At 38.1% G+C, this 22,657-nt stretch overlaps 3 protein-coding genes across 3 annotated transcripts in view; all 3 read right to left on the reverse strand.

The window, feature by feature from the left end:
* The window catches only part of LOC134789978 (lachesin-like), a 31,990-nt gene extending 27,118 nt beyond the window's left edge, over positions 1 to 4,872 (reverse strand). The window contains exon 1 of the mRNA XM_063760706.1: positions 4,588 to 4,872. The gene's annotated coding sequence lies outside the window, so the exon portion shown is untranslated. The remainder of the gene's footprint in view (positions 1 to 4,587) is intronic.
* Positions 4,873 to 5,960: 1,088 nt separating this feature from the next.
* Positions 5,961 to 6,911, reverse strand: LOC134789516 (NADH dehydrogenase [ubiquinone] iron-sulfur protein 3, mitochondrial-like). The gene has a single exon (XM_063760095.1). The coding sequence runs from the start codon at positions 6,863 to 6,865 to the stop codon at positions 6,008 to 6,010; it is 858 nt and encodes a 285-aa protein (XP_063616165.1). The 5' UTR covers positions 6,866 to 6,911; the 3' UTR covers positions 5,961 to 6,007.
* Positions 6,912 to 12,784: 5,873 nt separating this feature from the next.
* On the reverse strand, positions 12,785 to 18,641 carry LOC134789517 (ADP-ribosylation factor-like protein 16). The gene is made up of 3 exons (XM_063760096.1): positions 18,329 to 18,641; positions 17,715 to 17,813; positions 12,785 to 13,433 (listed from the first exon to the last, which is right to left on the reverse strand). The coding sequence occupies exons 1-3, from the start codon at positions 18,605 to 18,607 to the stop codon at positions 13,236 to 13,238; spliced, it is 576 nt and encodes a 191-aa protein (XP_063616166.1). The 5' UTR covers positions 18,608 to 18,641; the 3' UTR covers positions 12,785 to 13,235.
* Between the last annotated feature and the right edge of the window lie 4,016 nt (positions 18,642 to 22,657).

Here is a 22,657-nt window from a genome sequence, read left to right on the forward strand (position 1 = left end):
TCCGGATAATAAGTTAATTTCTACTTAACTAGAATGAGACTCTTCTATTTTAGTTTTTACACTTATACCGGTAAAACTGTTTTAATATTTTTGATCACTTTAAAAGCAGATTACTGAATCACTAACTGACACATAATTATTTATTACAGCACGCTACATTTAATACTATACTATTTATGCTGTTTTTATTAGTATTGAATTCTAACAATATTTTGGTGGTAACTACTGGGAAAATAATTCCCACCTTTTACCAGTGGTAACTAGGTACTGGGAAAAAAAATTCCCACTAGTTACCACCAACTCAGCTTGGTAGATAGCAGTGGTAAAAGGTGGGAAAAAAATTCCCAGTAGTTACCACTGGTAAGAACTTTGTGGTAACTAGTGGGAATAACCCATTTTGGTTGGTCCATTTTCTATGGGAGGGTAAACTTTTTTTTGCGATTTCGGGGTTGGTCCCGTAGTAAAAGTTGCTCAGTATAATCCCAAAACCTCCCTGGCAACGGGAATGTAGTTTTTTTTTAACCAGCCTGTATAGGAATCCCCAGTACCTACTGTCGTCCGATAGACAACATGTCACAGATATGCAGCAGCAGCTATTAGGGTAGGTTCCGTCTACTACGGCTCATATGCGCCTGCCGGACAAAGGGCTAGCGATCCATTTGCATAGGTAGTCTCTTGGACAGTCCATAAGATGGTAACTTCCCGACAGGAGACCCCTGACGGAAAAGCCGCGCTAACACGGGACACAACTCTGAAGCACTCGGCCCGCTCGCCTTATAAAACGAAAGCATAGCAACTTCCACCGAATATCCCTCTGCGTGATAGAAGTTTCTGGCATAGAGTATTCGCACTGCGGGATGGTGGGCGTTAGGGCGCTACCGTCGTCCTCCAAGGTCGAGTTCGAGGCAAAAAGAGTACCTAAAAGATCGGCTTTCTCTTTTGAGCTGTGGGCCAGGGGCCAGATTACCATCTGCATTTCACACTTCACAGTGGTGGTAAATACGACTGACAAAAGTTTTCCTGCTGGGCCTTTGGCAAGGCGGAGAGGTAGTCTTTTGCCCATTTTGGCGCCCCCCCTTGCACGGCACCCGGGGCTCGTGCCCCTTCCAACCCCCCCCCCCCCCTAGTTACGCCACTGCAAGTATGTTTCTAAGCATACAACTTTCAGGGTTCAGATTGTCATAATGCATTGCATACGTTGCGTACGTGGGATAAGTGTGTCCTTGCCTTTAGTCACTTTTTCTTTAGTATATGACATCTATTTCAATGTGGTGAGCAACAGGACAGGATGGATGGATGGACAGGGTGGTTGTACCTAAATATGCCTATTAAGATATTGTAATCCAAAGTATTCTGCTATATTGAAGTGAAAATGATCACTTTAGACATTAATGAGGTTTTTCCAAAAAACTCATGTTTTTTATTAAAAGGAAGAAGAAGTGTTGCAAAGGTACAATCATGGTACCTACTCATAGTACTAAATATCGACACGGCCAAAAATGGCTGCAATTTGGTTATCTGTGCTTAATTTCACCTACGTAATAGGTACATCCTTTACCATACAAGATGTGTTAAAAGTTTTAGGGTTTATTAACTACTTAATTATGGTCATCCTAACTAACACGACACGGTCAAGAAAATTAAATTATTAAAAAAAAGAGAAACTTTATGCTTTACGCAATGCTATCACATTTTTACGCTAATAGTGCCATAAAAGGTCAATTCTGATTTCACCCGGTATATTCATAATAAAATATTATTTATTACGTATAGGTATAATTTTAAATGTTAACAGTAAATGTTTGCATAAGTAAACACCAAGCAGCCCGCATCAATGGAAATGATTAAGTTAATAACAATCTGTTTACCCACTTCGTTAAAGCCAGAACTTTTTAAACACTCTGCAAATAAAAGAACAATGTAGCCGGATATTTATCAAATGACCTTAATTTGATCGTTAATCAACAAGGCGTTGTTGGCCTCAGTAGAGAACAGGGGGTACACTGCAGGCTACACTATACAGAATGGTTTGTAATTCGAAGTATTTCTTGAAAGGAGTTGTTAATTTGCGATTTTCTTAGCCGAGCTGATCCATTGTTACTTATTATATTTTATTAGTAGATTTCAACATCTTTAAAGATATTTATTTACGTATGTTTTTACAAATTCATCATGTCACATATAATGGGAGAATTTCAGTTATCGTCTCTGGATTTCGTTAAAATAATTTGCAAATAAATTAAAGTTTAAATCTCTATACTTACCTGTTCCAATAATTTTAATTTATGAAAATATAGCTCTTTATATTTTTGTAGGTAAGTATATGCTATTTGGTTGGCATTTATACTTCAATATTGCTGGCAATTTGAAAATTGTATATCGAGCGTCATTCCAATTTTGACCCGAGACATTTTTTTGTGTCATCATTTTAAGCGATTTTCATCGTGGGTTCAGCCAACAACAGAGTTAGGATAGGCTTCAGCTATAAATGTATACTGAAACCTAGTTACCGTACGACTGTTTTCACTTATTTTTTTTTTTTTATCGCTTTTGTGATTCTAAAATTGATGATCATAGAGGATCATGTATTGTCATTCAACAGCGTCAAAAGTTTACATCGCAGTTGTTTGATTAATAAATAAGACTGACAAAAAAAGTTGGCATGATATCATTCCATGACACTACAACAATAAAATAAATCTTGTACATACATTTATGCGTACAACATTTTTAATAGCTTATTATTAACCGGGCAACTAAAATATTAAACAGGAACTTTCATTGGGCATATAATAATATAATTTGGCTGTGCATTAATATTTTAGCGCCAAAAAAATATATTAGCCTCAAATATAAGCATCATATTATTAAAAAAATTAGCAGCAAAATCAAGCCACCCAAAAAAATTATAGGGAACTTAAAGTGATAGGTTGGCGACTAAAATAATAAATTGGCAACTAATATTGTAAAGCGATCATAAAATTTAGTTGTCATCTAGTTGTTCACACCTAAGTAATCAACTATAGTCATAACTGAGCATGTCGTTTCAGCTAGGCAGTATTTTAACACGAAAGCATTTAAATTTAATGAATATTGGTCACTTTTTTACACAAAACACCTCAAATTAATTTACCAATACGTAATGGTCAGTATACTTATAGTCGAAATTTCTAATCATGGAACGCCTAATGGCCATTATACCATTAGCTCTTTCAATTTTTTTTTACTAATTTCAATAGTTACCACTGTGTTCTGCTAGAGTCAACAGATAGGTGCGACGACGAGCAAAGCGAGGAGGAGCGTGTTAGGTAGACCGTGTAATGACCAAACAAAATATTTTAAAAGAACTTCATTTTTGAATTAATAGATAGCCGTTTTCTTTTTAAAATGTGCTTCATAAATGGTCTCCAATATAATAATTCAGTTGCCAAATAAATACTTGGTTCCTGCCTAAAAATAATCAAAAGCTGTAACGGCATTAAAATACAACTCATATTGATATATTTTAAGGCTCCGTTTTTGTTGCCAAACTATTAATTTTAGTACCCATTTCTATTTTTTTAAACTACCCAAATTCGATTAATTAGTTGACCGGTTAAATACGTGCCATTTTTAATCTCGATAGGTAACCTCATGAATTTCATATAAAACGTCTGAGATTAATAATCGCCACACCAAAAGAGCTTTGGGAGAATATGCCGTGTGCATTTCAGGGTGATCCTATCCTAACATAAATTTGTACGCTTGATAGAAACTCGCACAGAAAGAGTGAAGCGACCGTTAAAATAAAGAGTTTAAGGGGCCCACTGATTAACAGTCCGCCGGACGGTATCGGCCTGTCAGTTGTTCGGAACTGTCAAAATGTTGAGCGGCCGATACCGTCCGGCGGACTGTTAATCAGTGGGCCCCTTAACGGCCTAACAACCGCGGTACCTACTATAAACTATTCTATAAACTTTCAATTTGCCCCTCGTCGCAGTGTAGGCGCACTTTAACGAAACGCGTTTAATTTAACGGCGAACGTGTTAAACTCTAGTTAACTAAGTTAAAGTTTCCGGAACTGATATTTGTACTTCTATTAGTTCTGCGGCCACTCACTGCTTCGGAAAGAATGGAATGACGCTAATTACTTAAGAATTTGCCGCTTCGGTTTGAGAAAAAAGGGAAATGATGATTAACTGCGCGTCGTAAGTCACGTAAGTAGTTTAAGCTTATAATTTATAATTTAGGTATTCTTGTTAAGTTTTATATTTCAGTTTTTGTTAAGCTACTGCTGTTAAGTTGTGTCCTAAAATATTTTTAGAAAAATATCTATGATGAAAATTTATTTTACATGGCACTGCAGGACTGTTAAAAGAGAATTTTCTGTTAACATGAAAATGTGACATGTTAACGATAAATGCATAAAAAAAAATATCGATTAAGATAACAAGTAAAAATATTATGTAAAAAAAAAATATAACTCTAATCTAGGCATATAAATACTTATTATAAACGCCTAATATAATAATCTTTTATTGTAATTAACATAGAATAACAAATAAACGTAAAAAAATACAATACAAAATAACGCAAACAAACACTTACCTCATTCCATTTTCTAACTATCCATGCCAGTTAATATTTAATCCCCACAGCAAAGTTTGCGCGTGATAAGTTCGGTCCCACAGGAGCGTGGCACGGCGGCGCGCGACCCGAGCACGCCACACACTGACGGCGATTGTTCATTCAGACCTCCGCTCCGCCGTTATTCTTACGCAGCTGGATCGAGGATATGAAGCCAATGGAAACAGTCTTAAGAAACTTGAGGATTTCTGTAAGTTGGCGCACAATGGAAATTTTTATGTTGATTGTCACTGAATTTATGTGAAGCTCGTTGTAAAAAAGGACTGTTTAAAAAGTTTTTTGTATAATTATTAAAAATGCTTTTATGTAAAATATAGTAGGTACACAATTAACCGATGACAATGCACAATGATTTCACGATAAAATATACTTAGCTGGTACGATAAAATATACCTTAACTTGAGCATTGCAAAGGTTTCAAACCCTCGCAATGCTCAAGATTTCACAATTTTGGAATCTTCCGCGTGCTGTTATAAAAGTGTTTAAATGATTCGGAAGTAACTTACTTTTATTTATGTATATCTTTTTATTTACCTGCTAGAAACTTCTTAAAATAAGAAAATAATTTTAGTAAACATTTGGCTAAAGATCTTAACACCACCTGTTAACGAATGTGACAATAGTGCGAAAATATAAATTCACTGAGCGCAATATAACTCACACAAAACACTACAAAAATACACATTATTGTAGCACACCGTTTGTACCTTATCTTACAAAGCTACTTAATAAATGGACTTAATCACATTGTACTTACCACTCTGAATGAACTATATTAATATTATTCTCCTTTTTGTTCCACACTACTACATCGATCATCAAAATTACTCTAATAATTCCCGCTGGTATAATGAGGCATCGAAATATAATTTTCCTGACCCAGGCTATTTATGAGGCAACTAACTTAATGAAATGGAGATAGAATAATTAGCCACTTGCGCTAATTTCCAAAGTTATTAATTGAGGCGTTAGAAAGACCGTCATCTGGTCGGCCATGGCAATGGCGGCTATCTCCGGCTATGTATGCTCCTAAATGACTTCTTTTGATTATGATGCTTTGCCTAACAAAGCTTCAGTAAAGCGTTATATATGTCCCATAGTTCTTAATTCGCTGTCATAAGAGCTATGGGACATTTTTTGAGATGATTTGTGCACCCCTATTTTTACAGTTGACTGTAGGTACCTATATATTACGGAAGTTTTAGTCCCCAATTTTACGGTCCGACAGGTATCTGTATTCAAGAAACTTTGTTTTAAACTATGTACCTAATACAACTTAATAATAAACTTTAAAATTAAAAAGATATACATTTATTTTTAAACGAACGAAACGAAGCTACGTCACTATAAATATTAGTTGGGTATATATTTAGGTATAGGTTTAGGCTTTTTTAGGTGGAGCGGGTGGGCAATTGTAGCCCTCGTGGAATTCTCTGTAATACGTCCAAGGCGACTGCAGCTGGAAACTGCGATTTTCCTGGGCAAACTCTACCGGTTCATACACGATCTTCTTCAATTCGTCATCGTAACGAACCTCTGTATACCCTACCAGGGGAAAATCTTTTCGCAACGGGTGTCCTGTAAACCCATAGTCGGTTAAGATTCTCCTCAAGTCCGGGTGATGCGTAAAGATAACGCCGAACATATCGTATGTTTCTCTTTCAAACCAATTAACGCCGCGCCATATTTCGTACGCTGAATGTAGGGGCGTCAATTCGTCCGTGTAAGTTTTGACTCTCGCCCTTGTTGCAAATCGGAAGCTTCGGAGCATGTAAGCGACTTCAAATCTATACACACGCGAAGGAACATCTATAGCAGTAACTAATGAACATTGACTAAAACAGGCATTTTGGTGAAAAGCCATGAAGCTCAAGACACAAAACATACCTTCGGGAGCTACAAGAATTTCAAGCTCATCTGTATGTGTCATCTGAATCTTCTGAACAAATTTCGGTATACACGCAGCAACGTATAAGCCGAATTCATAAAGCCTTTGCCTAGTTGCATTGTCATGTTTCCTAAGGGTCCAAGCTTTGACATCGATGGGCTGCAAAGCAAATCCTTTCTCTACCTGCACCCTGTCGCTGCTTACATCTTTCTCTGCGCATGGATCCTTGCTTTTACAGGGATCATTCCCCTTGCCACAATCATCGCTTGATACAATGTTTGATACGCGGAGTGAACGTTTAAAAACATGTGCTATTGTATTTTTAACTATAGAGGATAAAATTCTATTCATTTTTATATTAGTGACAACTAAATTTGACAATATGACTTTGTTTATTTTTCTAATACAAAGTAAGTATAAGACTCTTAAAAGTCATAAATAAGAAGGATTTATTCAACCATTTTTACTACAAAAAAAACTGACATAACACTGTCAAATACGTAACTAGCTTACTTTATCCACTGAAATATGAAACCTATGGAAGTGAAACGTCAACGAAAAATGCGTGCCAGTGTGACGTCATCCGGCCGCTAAACATGGCGGTTTTAGTGCTGCCCAAAAGATTTTTACTGTTACTAGGTTTTATCGATACATCGATAACTTTTGAACGTTCTCGGCTCATTTTATTTAAAATATGAATGAATAATGAATATGTATGAATTATTTGAGGAATTTATATTTTAATAGTAAGTAAGTAAGTAAATATTCTTTATGAGTATATTGTTATGTGAAAAGATACTTTGATTGAGTAAGATGTGTAAAATCTAAGACAATTTCGTGCTTCGAATTTAACAGGTAAACAGAGATGACGCTGTTCAACTCCATATATATTGCGATTTTTGCGGTAACTCTGATTTTCAAAAGTTGACGTTTGACAACTCAGTGACCGCAAAACACATGGCGCAGTACAGCGCCATCTGTTTTGGATGTCAGAATAAGTGTACGTGTTTTTCTTAGACTTTACCTCTCTATTACAATCAATTTTGTTGTGTTGTCAACCCTAAAGTCCGTAACACACTACCGCACCGCACCTCGACCTTGGTGCGCCGTACCTATAAGTGAGAGCGATACAAATTCAAACTTATCAAACGACGGGTGAAAAAAAAACAAAACACCTTCAGGACATTTATTTAATTACAAAAATAAGGAATGACTTCCGCTCTTCAACTTCAACTACTTCAACATTTATTTAGCAAATAGGTCAAAAGGGCACTTGTACACGTCAACATTGAATTCACATACAAGCAATAATAATAACAATACATCAACAATTTTATAAAATACAACTAACTGCAACTACCAGTTCAAATTCAAACAAACATATTACAATTACTTATTGATGTACCTATATGGTCTCTTAATGTCGAATTACATAAAAAAAACTATAATAATAATATAAAAAAAGCCCGCAGGGCAGCTTGTGGAGTAACGACCCCACGGACCCGAGGGCTCCCGAGAGTCGGTCAGGGTCTCCGTCTCCAACCACTTTTTCTTTTTATGTTCATTTCTTGGTAACCTGTAAAACATGTTTTAATTATTTAATTAAGATAATTTAGTTGGTTTTAAGCGGGGTAGCATGATAAAGTAAGAAAATATAAATAAACAATCATAATAAATCGATATCAAAGTCGATAAATAAAGTACAACCCTAGCTGAAATGTTTACATTATTTAAGCGTAAAAATATAGTTAAATAAGTCAAATCACTTCATGATCTATAACTGCACATAAGAACCTTGCTATTTATAATGTGAAACATCCTTAAAATTCCCAGGAACATTAACAATAACCAATATTTTTAATGTAAATTATAGCGTACCTGTGTAAGGTTAAAGATGGCTGATTTGGTGTTTTTCTTATGCAGCACCCTAATACACTACACACTGGCATATTCGCGACGTAATTGTTCACATTTGGCTTCAATTATTTTCAAACAGAAGCAAAATACTGAAAGATAATTAATAATTTTCATTTTCACCACGACTTTTTGACAGGACAACTACCGGCTGAACTGACTGACAATGACATTTAGGCCGCTAAACATGGCGGATTTTCGGCCGCATTAGGTATTTACGTATTTTCATGAACCACTTTATGTACGTACCGAAATACTGTCATCCTTTTTTGCTGTGGGTGACAGTGCTGAGTAAAAACGAGATAGATAGATATTTATGTTTGTGCCGTCAAAATGGGTGCTATTTCTATAAGCAATTGTACGTATAGAACAATATGTCTTGTCCCTATTATATAGGTCCATGACTTTATCTCTGACATTAATTTTTAACTTAAAATTTAATGTTGTTTGATTAATAATTACATTATTTACTTTCTTTATCCTATTTTGTTGTTAAAAAGTAAGAAAGAACGAAGTAAGTGTAATTTGATATTTTTTTGCATGGGTTAACCCATTGAAAAGTGGACACCCGCCATAAGGTAACGTTCAGATGGCAAACTACAGCTGCATTACTGTTGATAAATTACCGCTGCGGCGTAAGTAAAAGGTAAGAGCGCAAGATTGACAAAAGTAGGAAAATTATACATTTATAACATTACAGTTAGATTAACAGTAGCCCTCACACTAGGTCAAGCCTGTGTGGTGAGACAGTAATAGCAAAATTAATTAACAACTAGGTGGTGATATACATAAAATAACTATTTTAGGCTAGTTAGCGCGTTTATGAATAAGCTGGTTAATATTTAAGTGATAAAAAAAAACAACATCAATACTTAACATGTGATTTGCTCATGGATTTAACAAAGAAATAACTATTTAATAGGTAATTCTAAAATAAATGCAATGAAAACCTTTAAACTAATAAATAATATTATGTATTTATGTTACAAGTTGCGAGATAAAACATTAATATTCGCAAGGATTATGTCGGTTTTGATTAGAGAAGTAGCCTGGTAGCGGCGCACCGCTCCCTGCGGCCGGAAAGAAAGATTTACTCAAGTTTTCAGCTGCCCAAAGCACCCAGTTTTAATTTTTGAATATTTAAACGGAGAGTTGAAACGGGTCAAGCGGAAAGGTACGTACAATAAATCTTCTGAACCAACTTTCAAAAGTAAGATTGAACTCTATGGTAATAGTAAAATCCCATGAGGCTATTTGCAACTCCTGAAACTATTTGAACTTATGAGATCTATATACATTTGACCATCACTTTTTTTGTGAACACCATTATCAAAACGAAATAAAATAAGAAAAAAAAATGTACTTAGTGAAGTTAGTAAAGAGGACAGTCTTGCCTCATGTTGATGTTAAGCTACTCTAGTCGGTCATTACATCGTTATAAATCCGAATGCACTTAAAGTGTATACTTCCTTACTTGTCCTATCAGGCTATCATGTAAACAAACACTGCTCAAAGATATATTATCACAAACTGGAATTACTCAGTAATCATCACTTAACATGGTTGTATACTTAAAGAAACTCACAAAGTGAAATCAACCAAATAACCACTGAAAAATATGATTTCTAATAAGATTTTCATCAATAATTGCAGTAACGAACGGATCACCTCAAAACATCTGACATTACGATGTCTAGATTTTCTATGGATTTGACTTTTTTTTTGTTTACATGATAAGACGCGTAAGGGTGCATACGCTTTACATTAGGACAACAGCAAAAATATAAATCAATAAGTTATTAAAAATATGGTAATGAATAGTTATCTACTACTCCAAGCTTATTTTATAAACTAATTGATACTTTACATCATCTAAATGCTTAAGGTTCTCTTGATTAGCTAAAAATTACTATATATCTGAAATCACTACACCTTATAAAACAAAGTCCCCCGCCGCGTCTGTCTGTTTGTGTGTTTGTATCAATAGAGTGATTCTTGAGGAAGGTTTAGGAGTATAATTTGTTAACCGAAGCCGAGGCGGGTCGCTAGTAGATAAAATATTCTAACTCACGCACAATTAACAATATAATCAAATGAAAACGTTACCCATTTATCATTTACAGTCTCATACATAAAACGGAGGCCGGGCTGCACTTGATTCAGTGTTTCCCACCATCCAACTCCAGATTGTGCCCGCAACACCGCAACTTCCGGTTTCCGGTGGCTGCTTGCGCCTGCGCTCTGACAGACGGCATAGCAACTGCCTCTTAAATTATTAAAAAAATGAATTTGAGCGCAGAATACTAATAGAACTGGTAAATGCTCTAAACGCAACTTTCCGGTATATACCTACGAAACAATTATTGTATTCCGGATATTTGAGAGGCGTGCGCGTAAAGTGACATAATAACTACTTACACATCCATATATGAAAAGACTTGCATAAGGACCTTTACTTCAACCAGGTCATTTCAATTAGGTATTTACTTATTCACGAATTTAACTGGTTAATCAATGGCATATAATTTATTCTAATTTGAGAAATTAAGGTATACCTACCTACTTAAAAGTTTTGAATGTAAGGTACAGGGGGGCCAATTTCGACTGCTGGATAATTTCAACTAATCGTAATATCTTCCATGTTTGACATTATTAACTAGACTGCCATATAATATGTCCAAATAGCGCGAAAAGATGTGTTGTGTGTGACTCTAGTTAATAATGTAAAACATGGAAGATATTTCGATTAGTTGAAATTACCCCGCAGTCGAAATTTCCCCCGCACCATTGTTTTATGTAAGAGATCTGGTAGCCACAATTTCATGTTATATGTTTATAAACTTTATTTGGTAATTAAATGCAACCGCATACAGTATTTTTTTATTCCTACTTTCCAAAATATATCCCACCTACTAGAAACTTGCCTAGATCTTAAACACAGATCTATACTTGGATAGTAAAAACACCGAAGCTTAACCTAGCATTACTTCCACTAGAGTTTGAGATTGTATAGGATCTATCTACAACACAACAAGTCAGTAATAAGGACTGTTGATCTCCCTAAAAATCGAATGTTTGTATAAAAATCTACAGTGGCGGCGATAAGCAAAATTTTGGCGCCAGTGACGCCTAGCGCTGTGTTCAGTAGGAACTGATGAGCAGCGCCATCTATTGCTTAGAATAGCTTTGTGCTTAACATAATGGTAACGAACGTATCTTTGAGTAGAGATTAACAGTATTGACTACATACTGGTCTCTGGTTCTATCTAGGTAAGATGGAGTCTTGCGGGACACATGTCGAAACTTGGAGGGCGAAGTTCCTTCGAACGAAGCGTGGAGCCTTGTTCGCCTTGTACCGCTCTCCGCCTACCCTTAGGTTTAAAATCTTCATAATTTATAAGACAAGAAATTTACGAAAGTTTTATTATTGTTAAGATCTGAAGTAATTAAGCCCCAATAGGCACAAAGTTGTTTGTGTTAAGAATTATGGATGACGCGTGTGTTTACGGTCGGGGCATGACTAAAATGGGGTGTTCAACGGTTCATTATTTGTGGTGGAAATAATTATGTTGTTTATACTTGTAAACAAGAAAGTAGGTATTTTTAACCGGGGTAATCTCCAATAAACAATTTTAGTATTAGGTAAATAGCACCAATTATTCATTTATTTGGGTGTTGGTAATTATTATTTGTTTATTTATACCTACCTACTTTATTCCACATAAAGTAATAAGTACATGGTGGACTGAATGCCTTAAGGCATTCTTTGCAGGCTTATTAGACAGTATATTTTTGTATATAAATAGAGGCTAAGATCGGTACTTACCTATCATGTATACAAGTATTGACTATGCCTTCTTTTTAACCTTTTGGACGCCAATGACCGATATATCCGCACCGCAGGTTCAACGCCAAAGACCGATTAATCATTCACAGACCACAGAGCAACATAGATCTACGTGCATATGCATAAAGTTCAATTTCAGTTTTGACACTTGGGTGACGTGGCGTCTGGGTGACAGCTTTTGTGTTTGACACGGCGTCGAAAAGGTTAATATAAATACTGAGGTACGAGATCGGTTCGATACCTATAAATATACATATACAGCGAAATCGTCGAGAAATCAATTTAACAAATGGTGACGGTAGTATGCAACAGTTTAATCGAGTAAATTAGTTGTCTGCATTTATGCGTTTACACAAAGGGTGGTTGACGTGCCTTGTACTTTTTAACCAACAAAGTGAAATTTGGCCAGATATTTTCAGAATAGAGTCTGTGCGGAAAGAGAAGAGTCGTAGAATGTATGGGCTCCCTTACATTCCACGACTCTTCTCTTTCCGCACAGACTCTATATATGTATTATCAGTTGTTGGTCACCTCCACCAGCTTATACATCATATTTAATTCAAATTCCGTTTAAAAGCAACCCTAAACTATAGATGTGATTTGAGTCGCTTAACTTTAAAATCAGGCAAATCCATCTGTGCGATTTTGGTATTAACAAAAGGTTATAGGATAGATATTTGCTGAGAGGGATTTACCCGAGTTTGTAGTTAAGCGACACATTTGTCATTGTTAAGTATTGTTAGCGGGGTTCTGAACGTGTCCTAACTGACAGCGCAGCTGTCATCGGTCCACTCTGTCAAGATGGCTTCCCGCGAAAAGGACGGTAGCGTCGGTCTATGCATTGTCGTTTATCCAATTCAAATTAAATTGTTTACTCAAGACCTAGTGCGTTTCCCTGTTATTAGTATAGAATATTTCTCTAATAGTCTGTCACTAAAAGGGTACCTACAAGTCTACTATTTATATTACAGGTTTAATCTTCTGATTGGTGAGCTGCGCCTTCAGCTCCGGCAGACCCTCGCCGGTAAGCGGCGCCGCTTCGAGAATGGTTGGGGGCCTCGGGAGCTCCGCGAGCAGGCGGCGGCTCTGCAGCATCAGCAGGGCTTCGTTCCGCATCTGCCGGTAAGCCAAGTCCATCTTGCTTAGCACTAGGATGAACTGGAAGCATGTCAAACGTAGTTTTATTAGAAGTTTGCTCAGAACGAGACGGTTATAGCAAAGCGTAGTATTTTAAGATAAAAACGAAGATATTAATTACAGAACAGATATAATTTAAATCAATGGTATGCTTCTTGCTGGACATTTGTTTTATTAGAACATTGCGCTGAACAAGAACCACCGTGTAGTAAAACATTGTTTTTCATGATTTAAATCGAGTATTAAATCTCAAATCGATACTCATATAAAATTTTGTATCTAAGAAACCTTATGTTAATAGTGCGATTTAGGATTTATTAAGTTTGTACAGTCGCCATCAGATATATCGGAGCGGCCAAAGTGCTCACAAATATCTGAACACGCCTCTATTGTCAAGGCGTTAGAGCGCGTGTTCAGATATTGCGCCTTGCACCTTGTCCGCTCCGTTATATCCATCCATAGATATGTTACTTATATCTGATGGTGACTGTACATATGTATATTTATGTAAAGGGGCCCACTGATTAACAGTCCGCCGGACGGTATCGGCCTATCAGTTGTTCGGAACTGTCAAAATTTTGTTCTAACTGACAGGCCGATACCGTCCGGCGGACTGTTAATCAGTGGGCCCCTTAACACTCGCATTTTGGGATGCTATGCTCCCAACATTAGCGTTTGCCAGGCTCCATGAACTTTAGTACAATTTGCAGAGATTTTATTCATAATTATCTGTGTATAATGTGTAAAAGTAATAACAAGAAACTATGAATATTACATATTGAATACCAGTCTGCCTGGAGCTCGATGTCACTTTGACATTGACACACTATTTTATTTCTCTTCCACAAAATTTCATAAAATTAATCTTATATATATCGTTTGCCGATATCCCTAAGATCCGCTCGCGAGCTATAGACAAGCCGCCCAGCAGCACTGTCTCTGCGGAGTCCGCAGCGCGGGCTGGCGCCGCCTGCGTGTGGTGCACCTCGATGCCCCGTCGTTTGACACCATATGTCAACATTGAAAATGTTTACTAACAAATATTTCTGTGAAAATATTCCACCAATTATCGAAACTACACTTTGAAAAGTGCATGCTGTATCAGTGCCAATTCTCAACAGTGTTCGAATTTTGTTAGCTCGGCTCTTCTCTTCCTTCTCGGCCTTGAATAAAAAAACATATCCTGTGCAGAAGATTCATTTAGTGCAGTGGTGTTTTTATATCATTTTATTTCTTGTTACTTATATTTAAGACATAGTATTTAGCTTGTATTTAGCCTATTATATAGTTAATGCTCCCTAGCCTTATGTCACAAACCCCATCAACATCCGCTCACCAAAATGGACCTAGCACTGCCAGCAACAACGCCACTGAAGATCTTTTACCCTGCCCTCACTGCCCACCGTCCCGCCGTCTTTACAAAGGTAGCAGAGGTCTCAACGTCCATATTACTCGCATTCACATAACTCAGTCGCAAACTTCTCAACAGTCGCAACATATAAATACAGCGCCCACTCATATCAGGAATGACAATACAATTAACAATTTACCGGATTGGCTTGGTTCACAACGGAATGCAACTCCTATCGTTAAAAGAATTCCTAAGGGAGCTCGCATTTCCGTCGCGAATGCTCTATGCCCAATTATATTAAAAACTGTTAGCGAAAATTCATTTCAAAGTTGGGCCCAACTATTATCCTTTACCTACAGAACATTACACGTAAGCGACATAAACAACAACATGTCCCTTACTCAGAAAATTAAATCAAATTGTACCCTTCCAACTGACCCTGTTCCCCGCCCTCAGTCGAATCGTACCCCAAATAACAATAAAATATTTAAAATAGTGGAACAAAAAGTCACAGAAGGTGATATAAAGGGAGCCGCCCAAATGCTTTTCTCCAGTGACGTTGTTGCACCAGATACTCCTGACACCATTTCAGCATTAATTTCTAAACATCCACTTCCAGCAGCATCTCTTCGCCTGCCTGATCCCCCGGACCCTGGAGCACCACACCTCATTGCCACTAAAAAGGATGTGCTAGCTGCTGTGATGTCATTCAAGAATGGCTCCGCCGGCGGCCTCGATGGCCTCTCTCCGCAACATCTGAAAGATTTACTGTGCGGTGCCACCGGTGACGTCGGAGAGCATTTGCTGGACGCCATCACGCAGCTAGTAAACATCATGCTTTCTGGCAAAGTATGTGACGAGGTATTAGACATCCTATATGGTGCTAATCTCTGTGCCCTTAAAAAAAAAGATGGGGGCATTAGACCCATCGCCATAGGCCTAACTTTTAGACGTATCTGTTCTAAAATTTGCTGTAAATCCATTTTTCCCACTCTCACAAAAAAATTTCAGCCTCTACAACTCGGTTTTGGCAGCAAAGGTGGCTGTGAAGCCGCTGTACATGCAACACGCGCCTTCGTTGTGGACGACGCTTGCGAGGTGCTGCTGAAAGTGGATGTGAAAAACGCCTTCAATTCTGTTGACAGAGGCGCTCTTCTTACACAAATTCAGGACGCCACCCCCCTGATCTACAAATACCTATGGCAGTGCTATCACCAGCCCTCGCACCTACTCTTTAAAACAAATCGCTTGTCGTCAGCGGTGGGCTGTCAGCAGGGTGACCCTTTGGGACCCGCCATTTTCAGCCTCGCCATCCATCCAGTCATTTCCGACCTAAAGTCAAAATTCAACTCCTGGTACCTCGACGATGGGACTCTAGGGGGAGACTGGAAAACCGTTTTAGATGACTTGAAAAACCTAACTGACTCCTTTAGCGCAATAGGTCTGGAGCTAAACTTCTCTAAATGCGAGCTCTTCATCAACAAGCCCCTTCCTGCTGTTGACTTGAAAAACATAATCTCATGCTTCAATATTCTGGCTCCCAATATCAAAATTATCGACAGACAATCCCTCCGACTCCTAGGTGCTCCCATCTTCCCGGAATCATTTCCACCGCTCATCAACGAACATCTCAGTATCCATCAAGCCTATTCGGACCGCCTTTTAAAAATCAGTTCACACATGGCATTAGTCATCATAAAGTTTTGCTTGTTCGTTCCCAAATTCACATATATACTCAGATGCAGCCCCATCTGGAAACATCCCCATCTTATCGAGCCTTTAGATTCCGTACTCAAAACTACTCTCTCATCAATCCTTAACATCCACCTCGATAACCGCGCCTGGACTCAGGCCTCCCTGCCAATCCGTCATGGCGGCCTGGGCATACGCCAAGTGGTCAGTGTGGCCCTCCCTGCGTTTTTGGCCTCTTTCCATAGTACACAGAACCTTGCGGCTAAAATTTTTTGCCCAGCTGCTGGAAACGAGTGCACCACCACTCTGAATGAGGCCCAAGACGTCTGGCTGCAGTCCTGCCCAGGCAGCCCGCTTCCAGTTTCCCTTAAATCACAAAAACAGTGGGACGAGCCGCTCTGCCGATCAACCTTAAAAGAACTCACGGACTCTGCTCAGAGTTCAGCAGAGCGCGCTCGTCTGCTGGCAGTGGCGGAACCGGAAGCTGGTTACTGGCTTCACGCATTACCATCAGCCAATATTGGCACCCTGCTCGACAAGACGACCCTCACTCTTGCCACCTGCTTACGACTGGGCACCAAAACTAACGAGCCCCACCGCTGCCGCTGTGGCACAATGGTAGACGATCTGGGTCACCACGGCTTGTCTTGCCAGAGGAGCGCCGGCCGTATCTCCCGCCACGCATCCTTGAATGATGTCATCCGTAGGGCGCTTGCTTCCGTCAGCGTGCCGGCCATACTTGAGCCGAACGGTATCGCACGCGACGACGGCAAGCGGCCCGACGGGATGTCACTCATTCCGTGGAAGCTGGGGAGGACGCTTGTGTGGGACGCCACCTGCGTTGACACGCTCGCGCCGTCCCACCTACAGGCGACCTCCGTCAAGGCGGGGGCTGCGGCCACAACAGCAGAACTAAACAAGCGGCGCAAATATGCTGTCCTCGGCGAGGGCTACATATTTGCACCGTTCGGAGTCGAAACTCTGGGTCCGTGGGGGCCCAGTGCGAAGTCTTTATATAAAGAAATTTCCGAGCGCCTTATAGATGCGTCTGGTGACCAGAGGGCTGGCAGCTACTTCGGCCAGAGACTAAGTCTGGCCATCCAACGAGGTAACGCTGCCAGCCTACTGGGCACCATAACTCATGACAGCGACCTAGGGAGCATTTTTTATTTATAAGTTTATTTATAAGTTCATTTATAAGTTCATTTATAAGTCTATTTATATGATTATTTTAAGTTTTATATTCCATATGTATTAACCTTAGCTTGTTTGAGACAGGGTTCGGCCAATAATGTATATAGCATGAGAGCTGCCGCCGATATCTGACACAGATTAGACGTGTCCACTACGAATATGACCTGAAAAATAACAAGTAAAATTTAATGAAATCAGTAACAGAGACCTTGGATTCTAAAAAATTTTTTTAATATCGAATATTAAGTATGTACCGTAAGAGGAGGACTTGAGAAACATGTGAGGGTGCTTTACTTATTGAATTTACGTAGAACAAAAACAAACAACATAATTTATGAGCAATAAGGTCGTGTATATGTCGTAGGCCGATCGTAAGATCAGGCAGATCGTAATGTTCCTGTGTAATGTTTTGACGATAGTCACATTAAACCAATACGTAGGTAAGATAAGTTCGTTAGGTTGCTTCAGATGCCCGAAGGGCAAACTGCCCAGAAATAGGAGCCCCGCGTAGGGCTCCGTCGACGCAGGGAACGAGTCAAAGATTTTCACGTTTCACGATATGCCTAGGAACACGATATACCTGATCTTACGATCGGCCGCCGACATATACATATTCTTAGCATTTTGTCCGCTACGATATTTAATACCTTGACTGTTTAAGTACTAGAAATAATGTTACCTTATCAACTCCTTCCAAATAATTATTCCATAGTGACGCCATCTCTCCGCCGACTTCCCTTATACTTAATGTTTGTTTTTTCCCACTCTTATTAAGGTAGTGTATATCATAAATATTGGTTCCTATGGTGGGTACGGGACTATAAGTATTGTCAATACCTTCGGCCTCTTGTAGCCTTTTCAACAAAGTCGTTTTACCCGACCCTGTTGGACCAAGGCAAATAACACTAATACGTGGCTCTTGGTCGTCCACTACAGGGCGAAGGACGTTTTTATTCATAATTATTTCTTTTGATTAAATTTGTTTTCACTATAGTCCGGGTAATAATACTAAAGCGTTATGTCAATAGAGGTTCGCCGTAAGTTTGCTAAGCAACGAAAATGTTTATCAAACAATTTAAGAGATGGCGCCACTTGACATAAATGAACGAAATAAACTGATCAAGTGTGTGTCGTGAGATCAAAATAATGGAACTTAGTGGTACGAATGTCTACAACGTTTATAACAGTTATTTAAAGAAAAGTATAAAAGACGTTAATTTTAATAAGAAAATGAACTGTGGGAAAGATCTAGTATGTTATTTCCCGAAAATCTTTTAAATTTTAATGTTTTGTGTAAGAGTGATTTAGCACGCACATTATTTCTATTATTTATCATCCTGTTTCTATTATTCGTAGGATCTCATGATTGTTCAACATTTTTCGCAATGAATGAATGTACCTAATTCAACCATTCTTAAGGAAGATACGAGCTTTTTTGTAAAAAAATATGTTTTGTAGCAAAGTAAAATACGAGTATAATATGAATAGGTATAATAAATCTGTCAGCAAGATTGACCAATGATGTGCATTTTTAAGTTACTTTGACAGTTAACAGTGGGAATGACGGTATCTGGGTTGGTACACATCGTGGCAGGGTCTAATAGAGTGTGCCTGTTTGTGTGTTTGTGTGTTGGCTATAAACTCAAAAACTGCTGAACGGATTTTCAAGCGGTTTTCACCTATCAATAGAGTGATTCTTGAGAAAGGTTTAGGTGTACCTATAATTTGTTAACCCGTGCGAAGCCGGGGCGTGTCGCTAGTTCAAAATAAAATTATAAGCTTGATTTGAAATCATAGTATTTATTTTATTACACAACATTAAAAGTTTGACAAAACCCAGTTTATTTAGTTCAAATATTTAAACATCTACAAACTGAAAAATACTTTTCTTTTGTATTTCGTTTGAGCACGCAAGCTCGTATGCGAAAATAAAACCATTTTCTCGTGTAAATAAAGAAGCCTGCACATTTATTTACAGAAGCGCTTTAAAGAGGTAATTTGTTAATGGAGTGGCCGCAAATCTGGTGCTATCTGATGGCCCAACGACCTTTGCCCAGTGGCTAATACGTACAGTAGGTTAGTTTAGTTGGCTTAAAATAAAAGGTGTTTTTAGGGTTTCGTACCCAAAGGGTAAAAACGGGACCTATTACTAAGACTCCGCTGTCCGTCCGTCCGTCTGTCACCAGGCTGTATCTCATGAACCGTGGTAGCTAGGCAGTTGAAATTTTCACAGATGTATTTCTGTTGCCGCTATAACAACAAATACTAAAAAGTACGGAACCCTCGGTGGGCGAGTCCGACTCGCACTTGTCCGGTTTTTTTAATGCCATGTGCAGTCGCCATAAGATATATCGGAGCAGCCCAGGTGCTCACAAATATCTGAACAAGCCTCTATTGTCAAGGCGTTAGAGTGCATGTCAGATATTTTTGAGCACCTCGGCCACTCCGTTATATCTGATGGCGACTGTACATAAAGGATTGATGATGGTCAAAAAGCGTATGGTCCGCCTGATGGCTGATGGTAACTGGATACTTGACTACCTATAGTCTGTACTGTCTATGTCTGTATCTTTAGGTATTTAAATAAAAGTAAACAAACAATTTTGTACATTTTCGGGTATTTATAACATTTATCGGTTAACCAACCAAATACAAAACCGCCTGGATTTGCCAGTGAACGACCTGACATTAACCTACATAATTTGATCATGTAATGTTTTCTTCAACCCTCAACTGGCTTAAGGAGCCATTTGAGGGTAGGTTTTGTTTAATTTTATTTAAATACCTAACGATACAGAGTATAGGGGCGGTCGCTTACTACAATAGGCCTATCTATTATTTACATTAACGGACCTGGGCAATGAAAAAAATACCGGGCAAGAGCATGTCGGGCCATGCTCTTGGCCGCTATCACGCTATCGAAGTACACACTAGGGCTATACACTATACATAGGGTATGTATATTATACATAGGTATAGGGGTATACACTAGGGCAACGGTCGGCAACCTTTTAGCAGCCAAGGGCCACATAGTAGTTAACGAAGTTGACGCGGGCCGCACTTTGTTAATATTTATGACTTTATCAGACATTGTCATTTGTCAATATTACATACAAACTAGCCAGGGGGGCTCGCGGACCGCAAGTGAGAGGGCCGCTTGTTGCCGACAGCTGCACTAGGGGTTCGGATCGACTGTATCTTGGCTCTGTAGAGACATTACAAAACAAGTAAACTCCCGCGGCTTCCTCTTTTTTAAATAATGTTCGCGACGCGGCTTGTTTAGTACCCCTTTCGCGATAAGCACTCTTAAAAAGATATTATAGGCTTTTAAAGAAATTGTCGCAAGTTTCGTTTAACTTGGTTAAACCACGGAAATCCGATTGCTACTTTATGTTTAGCCTTTTCGCTGGCCATGTAGGTAAATTGCTATGTTAAGAAGGCTTTCTTTATAATATAAGTACACAAAAACATTTTTTGCAAATTAACTGACTTCGTACGTATTTAGTTAGTTCAACAATGATCTAAATTCTCTAACTATAGGTCTACCAATTATTTCAGGCAATTGGTAAAAGAAGTAACACATTGATTTTGTCGTAGAAGGCAGTTGAGTTTTGGGACTTAAACTGGTTAATATAATTATTACATTTTAACTTTGATAACATAAGAAATACAAATCAGATTCATGGACCTAAGCTTTGAACCACCTCACTTAAACTGTAGATCTATATGCGCAATACATACAAATTACAAGTACATTCGTATCTGCTCTAAGATATTATTTAAAGCGCTTATAGCATAACTATATTTTTCTTAGCTAAAAGATGTTTACATTTTAACGGACAAAATATGGGAAAGCAATCACACCCCTATCATAACCGTCATCACGTTATAAATGCAACCGCATCGTGTTGTACGGCTAGGGTAACCACGCGGATGTGTAAATTGTTTGTCGTATGGATAGTATAAATTAGTTTATAACTCATCGCATATATCTTAGAGGATATAACCAAACGGAGACGCCATGTCTATAATTTTCGGTACAAAATAGTCTGCCGTTTTTTGCGGGGGAGGGGCACATCAAATGTATACGTAACGTAAACATAGCCATGTCAGATAAACGTCAGTCCATACATGTGGTTGACATGTGGTTGACCATTGGCCGCCTATTTTCGACAGAGGGGAACGCCTGTTAATGACCACTCCGTTGGTTATATTCTCCAAGGCATATATGATGCATCAAATAGATAGTAACTGCCAGAGTGGCCAAATATATCGGAACATATCCCTATATCATAATTTAGATGTATATAATAATATTACTTTAACTTTTTCTCACTACACCCACCTCAAAACAACTCGGTATATACTTATGATGGACTGCCCACGGACTGCCTAAAACACGAAACCAAATTTAGCTGATTCAATAGCGTAGTTTGTATACAACTTTGGTGAACTACAATAGCTGTCATCTCAGCTTTTTACACAAAGTGAAATAAAAAGGAATGTAAGATGATTTAATTTCATAAACGCAAAATTAATTCTAATGTAATCTAGGTTCTACGGCCTTATAAAAATATCTTGTACATTACTTGTACCTTGTTTATTTTAATTGAACAAATACTTAAGCTTAGCCTTGTAGCTTTAAATAGATGAAAAGAAGGGATCACATTTGAATTTCCACTTAACTACTCACTAATCACCTAGTAGGTTTTAACGGCGAATGAATTATTAATTGGCGACTGCATATCCTAAGTAAGTAAGTAGATCATTTATTCTGCGTAATGCGTTCCTACTCTCGAAGTTTAATGTAAAAGTTAGATAAGGTTAAGTTTTGGTTGCAAAAAGTAGACCTATGCACTTAGTCAATCACCAGTTTATTTGTTTTAGTAAAATGGAATTAATCAAATAGGTACAATGTGTATTAGATTTATTAGATTTTTATACATAATTTACCGTGGTTACAAACGTACATGTAAAATATTTTTTCAGACTGTATACATATCAATAT

Source organism: Cydia splendana, chromosome 4, assembly GCF_910591565.1.
Source record: "Cydia splendana chromosome 4, ilCydSple1.2, whole genome shotgun sequence".
Taxonomy (NCBI): Eukaryota; Metazoa; Arthropoda; class Insecta; order Lepidoptera; family Tortricidae; genus Cydia; species Cydia splendana.

Bases quoted from the DNA above. Each gene is read 5' to 3' on its own strand.
- LOC134789516 (XM_063760095.1), bottom strand. From the start codon at position 6,865: ATGAATAGAATTTTATCCTCTATAGTTAAAAATACAATAGCACATGTT.
- LOC134789517 (XM_063760096.1), bottom strand. From the start codon at position 18,607: ATGAATAAAAACGTCCTTCGCCCTGTAGTGGACGACCAAGAGCCACGT. The intron at 17,814-18,328 runs GTAACATTATTT...GTTATTTTTCAG, and splicing joins ATTTGGAAGGAGTTGATAAG to GTCATATTCGTAGTGGACAC. The intron at 13,434-17,714 runs GTTAATACATAT...ACATGCTTCCAG, and splicing joins CCTGTCTCAAACAAGCTAAG to TTCATCCTAGTGCTAAGCAA.